The sequence below is a fragment of the Gnatocerus cornutus genome, chromosome 3, assembly GCF_029298725.1.
Source record: "Gnatocerus cornutus isolate USDA-ARS CGAHR chromosome 3, icGnaCorn1.1, whole genome shotgun sequence".
Classification (NCBI taxonomy): Eukaryota; Metazoa; Arthropoda; class Insecta; order Coleoptera; family Tenebrionidae; genus Gnatocerus; species Gnatocerus cornutus.
In genome coordinates this window covers 21,128,184-21,143,530 of record NC_142235.1, presented here as the reverse complement: position 1 = coordinate 21,143,530, position 15,347 = coordinate 21,128,184, and the positions used below count along the sequence as shown (strand labels likewise).

The 15,347-nt window shown below is 34.9% G+C and overlaps 1 protein-coding gene and 2 long non-coding RNA genes across 4 annotated transcripts; all 3 read right to left on the bottom strand.

Annotated features, from left to right (window-relative positions):
• Nucleotides 1–981: 981 nt before the first annotated feature.
• Nucleotides 982–5,343, bottom strand: LOC148178104 (kinase D-interacting substrate of 220 kDa-like). 2 transcript variants are annotated; one of them, XM_088032874.1, is made up of 3 exons: nucleotides 4,814–4,914; nucleotides 4,410–4,765; nucleotides 982–1,058 (listed from the first exon to the last, which is right to left on the bottom strand). In XM_088032874.1, the coding sequence occupies exons 1-2, from the start codon at nucleotides 4,826–4,828 to the stop codon at nucleotides 4,466–4,468; spliced, it is 315 nt and encodes a 104-aa protein (XP_087889000.1). In that variant the 5' UTR covers nucleotides 4,829–4,914; the 3' UTR covers nucleotides 982–1,058; nucleotides 4,410–4,465. The 2 variants fall into 2 exon arrangements, with proteins under 2 accessions (XP_087889000.1, XP_087889001.1); XM_088032875.1 differs by lacking the exon at nucleotides 982–1,058 and adding an exon at nucleotides 5,097–5,343 and having other exon boundaries at nucleotides 4,645–4,765; nucleotides 4,814–5,042.
• Nucleotides 5,344–6,569: 1,226 nt separating this feature from the next.
• LOC148178103 (uncharacterized) lies at nucleotides 6,570–7,576 on the bottom strand. Its single transcript, XR_015769818.1, has 2 exons — nucleotides 7,490–7,576; nucleotides 6,570–6,861 (listed from the first exon to the last, which is right to left on the bottom strand). It is a non-coding gene; the product is annotated as an uncharacterized LOC148178103 (long non-coding RNA).
• Nucleotides 7,577–7,675: 99 nt separating this feature from the next.
• Nucleotides 7,676–9,767, bottom strand: LOC148178102 (uncharacterized). Its single transcript, XR_015769819.1, has 5 exons — nucleotides 8,590–9,767; nucleotides 8,347–8,535; nucleotides 7,978–8,283; nucleotides 7,813–7,926; nucleotides 7,676–7,762 (listed from the first exon to the last, which is right to left on the bottom strand). It is a non-coding gene; the product is annotated as an uncharacterized LOC148178102 (long non-coding RNA).
• Between the last annotated feature and the right edge of the window lie 5,580 nt (nucleotides 9,768–15,347).

Here is a 15,347-nt window from a genome sequence, read left to right as displayed (position 1 = left end):
CTTGCTTTAATTTTCATCGAAAAACTGCAAACCAAATAAAAGTTTGAAAAATTAATAAAACATTAACGGAGCGTCTGATCGAAAAATCTTTGACGGATTCTTGTTCCTGAGGTCCAAATTGATGGAAAAAGTCGGTTTCAAAGAGATTTTATTTTTTGTCGAAATCGCCAAAAATCCATGATGTTTAAGTCTTTGAACTTTTTTTGGCGAAAAACGCGAAAGTTCGCAGATCGACACGAAACTATGCACATGGCATAATTTGACATTTCCACATCCATTTTTGGTCTCCGTTCCTCGCTATCTGCAAGATTTTTTGAGAAAATGCAAATTAAAAATTTTAAAATTCAATTTCCCGCGTCAAGCAATCTGTCAACGAAGCATAGAAGCTAGGACATGCGTCAACAGTCTTTAGTCCATAAATAATATTAAATAAAATATTAACAAAGTCGTAAATCTTAAATCAAAGTTCAGATTCGTTTTTCTGAGGTTAAAATTAACAAGTTAACTAGTTTATTGTATTTATTTACACCGAAAAGTGAGAGAAGTTTTTCCATAAAAGCCACCTAGCGGAATAACGCCGAAGTTGATAGTTCACGCCTCCTCTCACCAGAGGGCTAAACTTTTGTTTTTAAAACTTACAATTTTTGAATCAAAACCATTTGCAGGAATAAGGAAGAATGATAAAAAACAATACCCTCAAATTAAACTAAAGGAGTATTAATAAAATAAAAAAACACAAACTCGACACTCTCCCTCCTTCTTGCAAAAAGTGTGAAAAAGTTTCATTAGGAACATGTTTGTTGGCTTACCTAAAAAAGACGAGGGAAACAATCTGAAATGGACGAAACTATCCATTCTTAATTAATGGTAATTGATTATTGCTCTAATTCCAACTGATCCAAGAGCCAAGAGCCAAGGTTAGTCCTTCGCAAGTGGCGCTTCCTCAAAAATATCTCATTTAACGACTTCTTCAATTCTTGTAGATCATTGTTGTTTTTATATGCTGATGTAACCGCAGCCAGCTTGTCGGACATTTCAGTGCTCATTTCTTTTTCCGACTAAAACAAACCAAATAGTTTTAGGTGTTCATCTTCCTCTGATACTACAAAAGCCATGACATCATAAAGACACTAAATTTAAATCCCAAATTTGCAATCTGCGTAAAATTCTGCGTTCACTGATGTATAATAACTCGAGTTTACTCTAAAAAATAAGCGAGATATCGATATGAGAAGTTTGGCCATAGTTTTAGTCATGAATTTTTGCGAAAATTTGCAAATTTCGACTTTTGGAAAATCTAAAAACGATTTCTTATGTAAAAAATCGCGAGAAAAACGATGCCGCAAACCGCATTCCAATATCTGAAATAGTTTTCGAGATATCGAGCATGAATTGTTTGGAACCTTCAAAAATTTGGCCATCTGGCGACAACCCAAAAATTCCAGATTTGGATTCAGCGTGAGATTCTGCGTAAAATGAGTCAAAATTTATTGAGTTTACCTACGAAATAAAGAAAGCATTGACCAAAAACTGTTTGGAAGTGGTCATTTTGGGGTGATTTTCAATCAATGTTTTCAAAATGAAAATGACGTTTAATAGCATTGAATTATATATCAGTCGAAAGAGGAGCTCAAAATCTATCCACTGGCCCAATTTGAGATCGATCAAACAAACGGTTTACGAGTTATGGTCAAAAATAAAAAAAAATAAAAATTTTCATCGTTTGAGTCGCAATTTTTTTTCGCGAAAAATCGACTATCGAATTTTGGGCTTATAAGCACTTTTTCTAACGTAAAATGAGCCGAGAAAAACGATGGCGCAAACCGCATCTCAATATCTCTAATAGTTTCCGAGATATTTAACTTTGAAAATTGGGAAAAATGAGAAAAAATGAAAATCAACTATCCGAAACTTTGATCGGCCATAACTCGGTTATTTGTTGTCGGATCTGAATTTAAATCCCAGATTTGGAATCTGCGTAAAATTCTGCGTTCACTGATGTATAATAACTCGAGTTTACTCTAAAAAATAAGCGAGATATCGATATGAGAAATTTGGCCATAGTTTTAGTCATGAATTTTTGCGAAAATTTGCAAATTTCGACTTTTGGAAAATCTAAAAACGATTTCTTATGTAAAAAATCGCGAGAAAAACGATGCCGCAAACCGCATTCCAATATCTGAAATAGTTTTCGAGATATCGAGCATGAATTGTTTGGAACCTTCAAAAATTTGGCCATCTGGCGACAACCCAAAAATTCAAACGGCCATAACTCAGTTATTTGTTGTCGGATCTGAATTTAAATTCCAGATTTGGATTCAGCGTGAGATTCTGCGTAAAATGAGTCAAAATTTATTGAGTTTACCTACGAAATAAAGAAAGCATTGACCAAAAACTGTTTGGAAGTGGTCATTTTGGGGTGATTTTCAATCAATGTTTTCAAAATGAAAATGACGTTTAATAGCATTGAATTATATATCAGTCGAAAGAGGAGCTCAAAATCTATCTACTGGCCCAATTTGAGATCGATCAAACAAACGGTTTACGAGTTATGGTCAAAAATAAAAAAATTGAAAAATTTTCATCGTTTGAGTCGCAATTTTTTTTCGCGAAAAATCGACTATCGAATTTTCGACTTTTAAGCACTTTTTCTGACGTAAAATGAGCCGAAAAAAACGATGGCGCAAACCGCATCTCAATATCTCTAATAGTTTCCAAGATATTTAACTTTGAAAATTGGGAAAAATGAGAAAAAATGAAAATCAACTATCCGAAACTTTGATCGGCCATAACTCAGTTATTTGTTGTCGGATCTGAATTTAAATCCCAGATTTGGAATCTGCGTAAAATTCTGCGTTCACTGATGTATAATAACTCGAGTTTACTCTAAAAAATAAGCGAGATATCGATATGAGAAGTTTGGCCATAGTTTTAGTCATGAATTTTTGCGAAAATTTGCAAATTTCGACTTTTGGAAAATCTAAAAACGATTTCTTATGTAAAAAATCGCGAGAAAAACGATGCCGCAAACCGCATTCCAATATCTGAAATAGTTTTCGAGATATCGAGCATGAATTGTTTGGAACCTTCAAAAATTTGGCCATCTGGCGACAACCCAAAAATTCAAACGGCCATAACTCAGTTATTTGTTGTCGGATCTGAATTTAAATTCCAGATTTGGATTCAGCGTGAGATTCTGCGTAAAATGAGTCAAAATTTATTGAGTTTACCTACGAAATAAAGAAAGCATTGACCAAAAACTGTTTGGAAGTGGTCATTTTGGGGTGATTTTCAATCAATGTTTTCAAAATGAAAATGACGTTTAATAGCATTGAATTATATATCAGTCGAAAGAGGAGCTCAAAATCTATCTACTGGCCCAATTTGAGATCGATCAAACAAACGGTTTACGAGTTATGGTCAAAAATAAAAAAATTGAAAAATTTTCATCGTTTGAGTCGCAATTTTTTTTCGCGAAAAATCGACTATCGAATTTTCGACTTTTAAGCACTTTTTCTGACGTAAAATGAGCCGAAAAAAACGATGGCGCAAACCGCATCTCAATATCTCTAATAGTTTCCAAGATATTTAACTTTGAAAATTGGGAAAAATGAGAAAAAATGAAAATCAACTATCCGAAACTTTGATCGGCCATAACTCAGTTATTTGTTGTCGGATCTGAATTTAAATCCCAGATTTGGAATCTGCGTAAAATTCTGCGTTCACTGATGTATAATAACTCGAGTTTACTCTAAAAAATAAGCGAGATATCGATATGAGAAGTTTGGCCATAGTTTTAGTCATGAATTTTTGCAAAAATTTGCAAATTTCGACTTTTGGAAAATCTAAAAACGATTTCTTATGTAAAAAATCGCGAGAAAAACGATGCCGCAAACCGCATTCCAATATCTGAAATAGTTTTCGAGATATCGAGCATGAATTGTTTGGAACCTTCAAAAATTTGGCCATCTGGCGACAACCCAAAAATTCAAACGGCCATAACTCAGTTATTTGTTGTCGGATCTGAATTTAAATTCCAGATTTGGATTCAGCGTGAGATTCTGCGTAAAATGAGTCAAAATTTATTGAGTTTACCTACGAAATAAAGAAAGCATTGACCAAAAACTGTTTGGAAGTGGTCATTTTGGGGTGATTTTCAATCACTATTTTTAATGTAAAAACGACGTTTAATTTCGACTTTTGGAAAATCTAAAAACGATTTCTTATGTAAAAAATCGCGAGAAAAACGATGCCGCAAACCGCATTCCAAAATTACGAATTTTACTGCACGTGACCATCAAATGCACTCGTCTAAAGTTGGTAGCAGCCCCTAGGGATGTTTATTGGTAACAGTTAACGTCTAGCGCAAGTTTGCCAAAAACCATAAATGGAGAGAAAAGAAAACAAACCTTCCATCCTTCCTCAAACAAGCAGCGATGCATCCAGAATTCCAGATCTCGCGTTTTCAAAAAACCAATAAAAATTCTCTATAAACTTCCATTCCTTGATGTTTCTTTGACTTCACAAAATAGCTGACAAGACACCAGATGACCTTCAGAGCCTTTGTAGTATTTTCTTTCTTGACAACTGCATCTCGATGATACTTTGTTTCCGTTGGTTGAGTTCCTTTGAGCCTTCTCTGGAGAAACACTCGTTTTTTGCTCGTAGACTCATCAGGTTTGAAAACGTTGCAAACTTCGTGCTCCCGCAATGAAATCAGCAACACTCTGAACATTTCCCAGTCACTGAACGACATCTTCAACCACTGGAAAAAGAACATTTGACTTTGACTTAAAACATGTTTAAATTTAACCTTTTTCATCCACATTGCAGTAAAGCAGCACCTTTTTCATGATGTTATGCTCCTTGATCAATTCACTGTTCTCTGGGAGCACTGAATGGGTGGTTTCTTCAATTCTGTGCAATAACTTGCAGAGTCCTTTAGCGTTGAGCGACGACAACCGCCTTTTCGACATCTTAGGCTATGGGTATCATCCATCGATTCAGTCTCTTAATAATAAACTCTGGTAATGAAGTTGGAACTTGAAATACCACGAAACATTTCAAGGCTGGAATTCAAACAGTTTTCAGCTTACCTGCGTTTAAAAATTTCAAAAAGACCCATCAATTTGTTGCAAATCAACTCCAACTCTAAATAGCTTCAAATGAACTTCTTAACTTGTGTAATTTCTTTGCTACCATGCCCAGAAGAACGAGAAAGTAAACAGTAAAGAATTCTGGTAGTCTCTTGTGCAAGCAGGATCGTTGTTAATCATTTGTTGTACTCTGAAAATAAGTTTAGTAAATCATGAACATAACCTCAATGTGTGCTGTCAAAATATTCAAGTTAAGACATACGTTAAGATAGAGACACAATACCATTTTTAAATAATTAATAGAATCGTAACCAAGTCGTGAATGTTAAATCAGACTTCAGATTCTTACTCCTGAGGACAAAATTAATAAAAAGAGTATTTTCTTGCTTTAATTTTCATCGAAAAACTGCAAACCAAATAAAAGTTTCAAAAATTAATAAAAAATTAACGGAGCGTCGGATCGAAAAATCTTTGACGGATTATTGTTCCTGAGGTCCAAATTGATGGAAAAAGTCGGTTTCAAAGAGATTTTATTTTTTGTCAAAATCGCCAAAATCCATGGATTAACCCCTTTGAACTTTTTTTGGCGAAAAACACGAAAGTTTTCAGATCGACACAAAACTTTGCACATGGCATAATTTGACATTTCTACATCCATTTCTGGTCTCCGTTCCTCGCTATCTGTGAGATTTTTTGAGAAAATGCAAATTAAAAATTTTAAAATTCAATTTCCCGCGTCAAGCAATCTGTCAACGAAGCATAGAAGCTAGGACATGCGTCAACAGTCTTTAGTCCATAAATAATATTAAATAAAATATTAACAAAGTCGTAAATCTTAAATCAAAGTTTTGATTCGTTTTTCTGAGGTTAAAATTAACAAGTTAAGTAGTTTATTGTATTTATTTACACCGAAAAATGAATGCATAATGTGTGTATAATTGGTTGCCTATCTACATAGCAAATTTTAAGTAAACTTATAATTACGTTTTGAATCCGACTTTAGAGTACAGAATCTTGTTCCTGAAGTCTAAATTAATAAAAAAAAAATGTTTTAAGAAGGTTTCGATTAAATTTCAAATATCAGTCGCGAAGAAACCTGTTTAGTTTTCAACCAATCACACACAGCCCAAATAAGAACCGGCAAATTTAAAGAAATTTATTAATAACACAAACATTAACATGAATAAATTAATGAGTACAAAGTTTCTACTTAAAAACTACAACAGGACTTAGAAAGACGTTGAAAACCGCCTCGACTACACCCCTTACATTAAATCTCGCTTCTTTCGGTCTTTTGACCGTCGTTAAATTGTTGTTACTACAAGCGAGACAGCCGATTTCGTCTAACCCGACTTGTACCTTGAACCCCCCACCTCGTTGTTGAAAAGTGTCCCCCCTTAAAATCCCCGCTTGCACTTTCGTGGTGATTTCGAACGTGTACAAGTTGTACCTCTTGTCGATTTGATCGCGCTGTAAAACGAGCTGCACTCTTCGCGGACTGCTTGCGTGATCGAAGATGGTGCGAAAACTGTTCGAAACCGAGCGGATTTTAATATCGTTTTTCAGTTTTCTGGGTTGATTTCAGGAGGATTAGAACCGAGAAGACGACTTGGATGAAAGCCGTGAATTTCTTGTACCGTGTTTGGGCGGTGAGGACCACGAAGAGGCAGAGAGACTGAAGATGAGGCCGGTGAAAACGAAGAAGGGCTAAGCTTCCGCGGAGTCAACGTCACGTGCATCGGAAGTCGTGGAACTCTCGCTTCACCTGCAACATTTGGAACGTGACAACTTGTCACTAGCATCAGCACCACCAGCAGCTGCGTTTCTGACTTCGCCAAAAAGAAAAAGGCTAGGAACCATACCAACTTCAAGTACAAGATCTTAAGGGCTAGATGTGGGTGGAGAATCGACCTCTGGACGGACCAAAGGGATGTGATCCAAAGCCTTCAGATCAGGATGGGATTAACAATGGGTAAATGTCCGTGGGAATAATCCACCGTGGCCGATGGGTAAAATGATGTATAATAACGCAAGTTTACACCAAAAAACAAGCGAGATATCGATATGAGAAGTTTGGCATTGTTTTTTTAATCATGAATTTTCGCGAAAATTTGTTTCATAAAAATATTATAATCTTCTATAACTAGACATTTAACAATCGTAGATAATATATATTAAAGAGCCACTTTGGGGTGATAAAAAATGACATAATAATTAAGTAGAAGCGAAAATTGCAAACGATTTGAGCACTTGTTTAGAAATGATAAGACAACAACGCTCGAATTCTGTTTTCGTGTTTGACGATCATCGCCTTCAACTTTCTTATTTCGTCGGCGAATTCTGGCAACGTTTTCTCCTAAATCAACAAAATTAGTTTAAGAAAAACCACAAACCTAAACTTGTGTTTGGTTTTGAGTCTTCCCCGATTTCGAAGAGCTTCGACACAGAAATGATCGCTTTCGATTCCATCCTTGAGCGAAATCAACAGACTCTTCAGTCGACAGCGCGCGCGCGCGCCGCACTGTCACCCAAAGTATCTGGATAGTCCGGTCAGTCCGGAGTTGTTTAGCCTATAAAACCTCGAGATTTCGCATCCTCTCTTCGGCATCATTCCTATGCCTGAGTTGAGTGTTGATGTAATATCACGCCTTCCACCATCTTCCTTCCTGCAAGAAGTGTAAAAAAGTTTCATCAAGAACATGTTTGTTTATCTCACTTGAAAAACTCTTCTTACTCTGTGCAGTCAATTGCTGTTTCTTCACGGCAAAGCTTTTAATTGCGCCTGCTTCTTGACCAACAGGAAAGACAACAAAGTTGTGTTAAGCTGCAACTAAGAGATTAAGGTGAGACCATGAATGGAGAGAAAAGAAAACAAACAAACCTTCCATCCTTCCTGAACAAACAGATCTCGCGTTTTCAAGAAACCAATAAATGATGTTTCCTTGACTTCACAAAATAGCTCACAAGACACCAGATGACCTTCAGAGCCTTTGTAGTACATATTTTCTTTCTTGACAACTGCATCTCGATGATGCTCTGTTTCCGTTGGTTGAGTTCCTTTCGCTCTTCTCCAGAGGAGAATACTCGTTTTCTGCTCGTAGACTCAACATTGCAAACTTCGTGCTCCCGCAATGCAATAAGGCAACACTTGAAACATCTCCCAGTCACTGAACGACATCTTCAACCACTGGAAAAAGAACATTTGACTTTGAATTTAACCTTTTTCATCCATATTGCAGTAAAGCAGCACCTTTTTCGTGATGGATCAATTCACTGTACTCTGGGAGCACTGAATGGGTGGTTTCTTCAATTCTGTGCAATAACTTGCAGAGTCCTTCAGCGTTGAGCGACGACAACCGCCTTTTCGACATCTTAGGCTATGGGTATCATCTATCGATTCAGTCTCTTTAATAATAAACTCTGGTAATGAAGTTGGAACCTGGAAATACCACGAAACATTTCAAGGCTGGAATTCAAACAGTTTTCAGCTTACCTGCGTTTAAAAATTTCAATAAAGACCCATCAATTTGTTGCAAATCAACTCCAACTCTAAATAGCTTCAAATGAACTTCTTAACTTGTGTAATTTCTTTGCTACCATGCCCAGAAGAACGAGAAAGTAAACAGTAAAGAATTCTGGTAGTTTCTTGTTAAATCATGAACATAACCTCAATGTGTGCTGTCAAAATAGTCAAGTTAAGACATACGTTAAGATAGAGACACAATAATTTTTAATAATTAATAGAATCGTAACCAAGTCGTGAATGTTAAATCAGACTTTAGATTCTTACTCCTGAGGACAAAATTAATAAAAAGAGTATTTTCTTGCTTTAATTTTCATCGAAAAACTGCAAACCAAATAAAAGTTTGAAAAATTAATAAAACATTAACGGAGCGTCTGATCGAAAAATCTTTGACGGATTCTTGTTCCTGAGGTCCAAATTGATGGAAAAAGTCGGTTTCAAAGAGATTTTATTTTTTGTCGAAATCGCCAAAAATCCATGATGTTTAGTCTTTGAACTTTTTTTGGCGAAAAACGCGAAAGTTCGCAGATCGACACGAAACTATGCACATGGCATAATTTGACATTTCCACATCCATTTTTGGTCTCCGTTCCTCGCTATCTGCAAGATTTTTTGAGAAAATGCAAATTAAAAATTTTAAAATTCAATTTCCCGCGTCAAGCAATCTGTCAACGAAGCATAGAAGCTAGGACATGCGTCAACAGTCTTTAGTCCATAAATAATATTAAATAAAATATTAACAAAGTCGTAAATCTTAAATCAAAGTTCAGATTCGTTTTTCTGAGGTTAAAATTAACAAGTTAAGTAGTTTATTGTATTTATTTACACCGAAAAGTGAGAGAAGTTTTTCCATAAAAGCCACCTAGCGGAATAACGCCGAAGTTGATAGTTCACGCCTCCTCTCACCAGAGGGCTAAACTTTTGTTTTTAAAACTTACAATTTTTGAATCAAAACCATTTGCAGGAATAAGGAAGAATGATAAAAAACAATACCCTCAAATTAAACTAAAGGAGTATTAATAAAATAAAAAAACACAAACTCGACACTCTCCCTCCTTCTTGCAAAAAGTGTGAAAAAGTTTCATTAGGAACATGTTTGTTGGCTTACCTAAAAAAGACGAGGGAAACAATCTGAAATGGACGAAACTATCCATTCTTAATTAATGGTAATTGATTATTGCTCTAATTCCAACTGATCCAAGAGCCAAGAGCCAAGGTTAGTCCTTCGCAAGTGGCGCTTCCTCAAAAATATCTCATTTAACGACTTCTTCAATTCTTGTAGATCATTGTTGTTTTTATATGCTGATGTAACCGCAGCCAGCTTGTCGGACATTTCAGTGCTCATTTCTTTTTCCGACTAAAACAAACCAAATAGTTTTAGGTGTTAATCTTCCTCTGATACTACAAAAGCCATGACATCATAAAGACACTAAATTTAAATCCCAAATTTGCAATCTGCGTAAAATTCTGCGTTCACTGATGTATAATAACTCAAGTTTACTCTAAAAAATAAGCGAGATATCGATATGAGAAGTTTGGCCATAGTTTTAGTCATGAATTTTTGCAAAAATTTGCAAATTTCGACTTTTGGAAAATCTAAAAACGATTTCTTATGTAAAAAATCGCGAGAAAAACGATGCCGCAAACCGCATTCCAATATCTGAAATAGTTTTCGAGATATCGAGCATGAATTGTTTGGAACCTTCAAAAATTTGGCCATCTGGCGACAACCCAAAAATTCAAACGGCCATAACTCAGTTATTTGTTGTCGGATCTGAATTTAAATTCCAGATTTGGATTCAGCGTGAGATTCTGCGTAAAATGAGTCAAAATTTATTGAGTTTACCTAAGAAATAAAGAAAGCATTGACCAAAAACTGTTTGGAAGTGGTCATTTTGGGGTGATTTTCAATCAATGTTTTCAAAATGAAAATGACGTTTAATAGCATTGAATTATATATAAGTCGAAAGAGGAGCTCAAAATCTATCTACTGGCCCAATTTGAGATCGATCAAACAAACGGTTTAGGAGTTATGCCCAAAAATAAAAAAAAATAAAAATTTTCATCGTCTGAGTCGCAATTTTTTTTCGCGAAAAATCGACTATCGAATTTTCGACTTTTAGGCACTTTTTCTGACGTAAAATGAGCCGAAAAAAACGATGGCGCAAACCGCATCTCAATATCTCTAATAGTTTCCGAGATATTTAACTTTGAAAATTGGGAAAAATGAGAAAAAATGAAAATCAACTATCCGAAACTTTGATCGGCCATAACTCAGTTATTTGTTGTCGGATCTGAATTTAAATCCCAGATTTGGAATCTGCGTAAAATTCTGCGTTCACTGATGTATAATAACTCGAGTTTACTCTAAAAAATAAGCGAGATATCGATATGAGAAGTTTGGCCATAGTTTTAGTCATGAATTTTTGCGAAAATTTGCAAATTTCGACTTTTGGAAAATCTAAAAACGATTTCTTATGTAAAAAATCGCGAGAAAAACGATGCCGCAAACCGCATTCCAATATCTGAAATAGTTTTCGAGATATCGAGCATGAATTGTTTGGAACCTTCAAAAATTTGGCCATCTGGCGACAACCCAAAAATTCAAACGGCCATAACTCAGTTATTTGTTGTCGGATCTGAATTTAAATCCCAGATTTGGATTCAGCGTGAGATTCTGCGTAAAATGAGTCAAAATTTATTGAGTTTACCTAAGAAATAAAGAAAGCATTGACCAAAAACTGTTTGGAAGTGGTCATTTTGGGGTGATTTTCAATCAATGTTTTCAAAATGAAAATGACGTTTAATAGCATTGAATTATATATCAGTCGAAAGAGGAGCTCAAAATCTATCGACTGGCCCAATTTGAGATCGATCAAACAAACGGTTTAGGAGTTATGCCCAAAAATAAAAAAAAATAAAAATTTTCATCGTTTGAGTCGCAATTTTTTTTCGCGAAAAATCGACTATCGAATTTTCGACTTTTAGGCACTTTTTCTGACGTAAAATGAGCCGAAAAAAACGATGGCGCAAACCGCATCTCAATATCTCTAATAGTTTCCGAGATATTTAACTTTGAAAATTGGGAAAAATGAGAAAAAATGAAAATCAACTATCCGAAACTTTGATCGGCCATAACTCAGTTATTTGTTGTCGGATCTGAATTTAAATCCCAGATTTGGAATCTGCGTAAAATTCTGCGTTCACTGATGTATAATAACTCGAGTTTACTCTAAAAACTAAGCGAGATATCGATATGAGAAGTTTGGCCATAGTTTTAGTCATGAATTTTTGCAAAAATTTGCAAATTTCGACTTTTGGAAAATCTAAAAACGATTTCTTATGTAAAAAATCGCGAGAAAAACGATGCCGCAAACCGCATTCCAATATCTGAAATAGTTTTCGAGATATCGAGCATGAATTGTTTGGAACCTTCAAAAATTTGGCCATCTGGCGACAACCCAAAAATTCAAACGGCCATAACTCAGTTATTTGTCGTCGGATCTGAATTTAAATTCCAGATTTGGATTCGGCGTGAGATTCTGCGTAAAATGAGTCAAAATTTATTGAGTTTACCTAAGAAATAAAGAAAGCATTGACCAAAAACTGTTTGGAAGTGGTCATTTTGGGGTGATTTTCAATCAATGTTTTCAAAATGAAAATGACGTTTAATAGCATTGAATTATATATCAGTCGAAAGAGGAGCTCAAAATCTATCCACTGGCCCAATTTGAGATCGATCAAACAAACGGTTTATTAGTTATGGTCAAAAATAAAAAAAAATAAAAATTTTCATCGTTTGAGTCGCAATTTTTTTTCGCGAAAAATCGACTATTGAATTTTGGGCTTTTAAGCACTTTTTCTAACGTAAAATGAGCCGAGAAAAACGATGGCGCAAACCGCATCTCAATATCTCTAATAGTTTCCGAGATATTTAACTTTGAAAATTGGGAAAAATGAGAAAAAATGAAAATCAACTATCCGAAACTTTGATCGGCCATAACTCAGTTATTTGTTGTCGGATCTGAATTTAAATTCCAGATTTGGAATCTGCGTAAAATTCTGCGTTCACTGATGTATAATAACTCGAGTTTACTCTAAAAAATATGCGAGATATCGATATGAGAAGTTTGGCCATAGTTTTAGTCATGAATTTTTGCGAAAATTTGCAAATTTCGACTTTTGGAAAATCTAAAAACGATTTCTTATGTAAAAAATCGCGAGAAAAACGATGCCGCAAACCGCATTCCAATATCTGAAATAGTTTTCGAGATATCGAGCATGAATTGTTTGGAACCTTCAAAAATTTGGCCATCTGGCGACAACCCAAAAATTCAAACGGCCATAACTCAGTTATTTGTTGTCGGATCTGAATTTAAATTCCAGATTTGGATTCAGCGTGAGATTCTGCGTAAAATGAGTCAAAATTTATTGAGTTTACCTAAGAAATAAAGAAAGCATTGACCAAAAACTGTTTGGAAGTGGTCATTTTGGGGTGATTTTCAATCAATGTTTTCAAAATGAAAATGACGTTTAATAGCATTGAATTATATATCAATCGAAAGAGGAGCTCAAAATCTATCCACTGGCCCAATTTGAGATCGATCAAACAAACGGTTTAGGAGTTATGGTCAAAAATAAAAAAAAATAAAAATTTTCATCGTTTGAGTCGCAATTTTTTTTCGCGAAAAATCGACTATCGAAGTTTGGGATTTTAAGCACTTTTTCTAACGTAAAATGAGCCGAGAAAAACGATGGCGCAAACCGCATCTCAATATCTCTAATAGTTTCCGAGATATTTAACTTTGAAAATTGGGAAAAATGAGAAAAAATGAAAATCAACTATCCGAAACTTTGATCGGCCATAACTCAGTTTCTTGTTGTCGGATCTGAATTTAAATCCCAGATTTGGAATCTGCGTAAAATTCTGCGTTCACTGATGTATAATAACTCGAGTTTACTCTAAAAAATAAGCGAGATATCGATATGAGAAGTTTGGCCATAGTTTTAGTCATGAATTTTTGCGAAAATTTGCAAATTTCGACTTTTGGAAAATTTAAAAACGATTTCTTATGTAAAAAATCGCGAGAAAAACGATGCCGCAAACCGCATTCCAATATCTGAAATAGTTTTCGAGATATCGAGCATGAATTGTTTGGAACCTTCAAAAATTTGGCCATCTGGCGACAACCCAAAAATTCAAACGGCCATAACTCAGTTATTTGTTGTCGGATCTGAATTTAAATTCCAGATTTGGATTCAGCGTGAGATTCTGCGTAAAATGACTCAAAATTTATTGAGTTTACCTACGAAATAAAGAAAGCATTGACCAAAAACTGTTTGGAAGTGGTCATTTTGGGGTGATTTTCAATCAATGTTTTCAAAATGAAAATGACGTTTAATAGCATTGAATTATATATCAGTCGAAAGAGGAGCTCAAAATCTATCTACTGGCCCAATTTGAGATCGATCAAACAAACGGTTTAGGAGTTATGCCCAAAAATTAAAAAAAAATAAAAATTTTCATCGTTTGAGTCGCAATTTTTTTTCGCGAAAAATCGACTATCGAATTTTGGGCTTTTAAGCACTTTTTCTAACGTAAAATGAGCCGAGAAAAACGATGGCGCAAACCGCATCTCAATATCTCTAATAGTTTCCGAGATATTTAACTTTGAAAATTGGGAAAAATGAGAAAAAATGAAAATCAACTGTCCGAAACTTTGATCGGCCATAACTCAGTTATTTGTTGTCGGATCTGAATTTAAATCCCAGATTTGGAATCTGCGTAAAATTCTGCGTTCACTGATGTATAATAACTCGAGTTTACTCTAAAAAATAAGCGAGATATCGATATGAGAAGTTTGGCCATAGTTTTAGTCATGAATTTTTGCGAAAATTTGCAAATTTCGACTTTTGGAAAATCTAAAAACGATTTCTTATGTAAAAAATCGCGAGAAAAACGATGCCGCAAACCGCATTCCAATATCTGAAATAGTTTTCGAGATATCGAGCATGAATTGTTTGGAACCTTCAAAAATTTGGCCATCTGGCGACAACCCAAAAATTCAAACGGCCATAACTCAGTTATTTGTTGTCGGATCTGAATTTAAATTCCAGATTTGGATTCAGCGTGAGATTCTGCGTAAAATGACTCAAAATTTATTGAGTTTACCTACGAAATAAAGAAAGCATTGACCAAAAACTGTTTGGAAGTGGTCATTTTGGGGTGATTTTCAATCAATGTTTTCAAAATGAAAATGACGTTTAATAGCATTGAATTATATATCAGTCGAAAGAGGAGCTCAAAATCTATCTACTGGCCCAATTTGAGATCGATCAAACAAACGGTTTAGGAGTTATGCCCAAAAATTAAAAAAAAATAAAAATTTTCATCGTTTGAGTCGCAATTTTTTTTCGCGAAAAATCGACTATCGAATTTTGGGCTTTTAAGCACTTTTTCTAACGTAAAATGAGCCGAGAAAAACGATGGCGCAAACCGCATCTCAATATCTCTAATAGTTTCCGAGATATTTAACTTTGAAAATTGGGAAAAATGAGAAAAAATGAAAATCAACTGTCCGAAACTTTGATCGGCCATAACTCAGTTATTTGTTGTCGGATCTGAATTTAAATCCCAGATTTGGAATCTGCGTAAAATTCTGCGTTCACTGATGTATAATAACTCGAGTTTACTCTAAAAAATAAGCGAGATATCGATATGAGAAGTT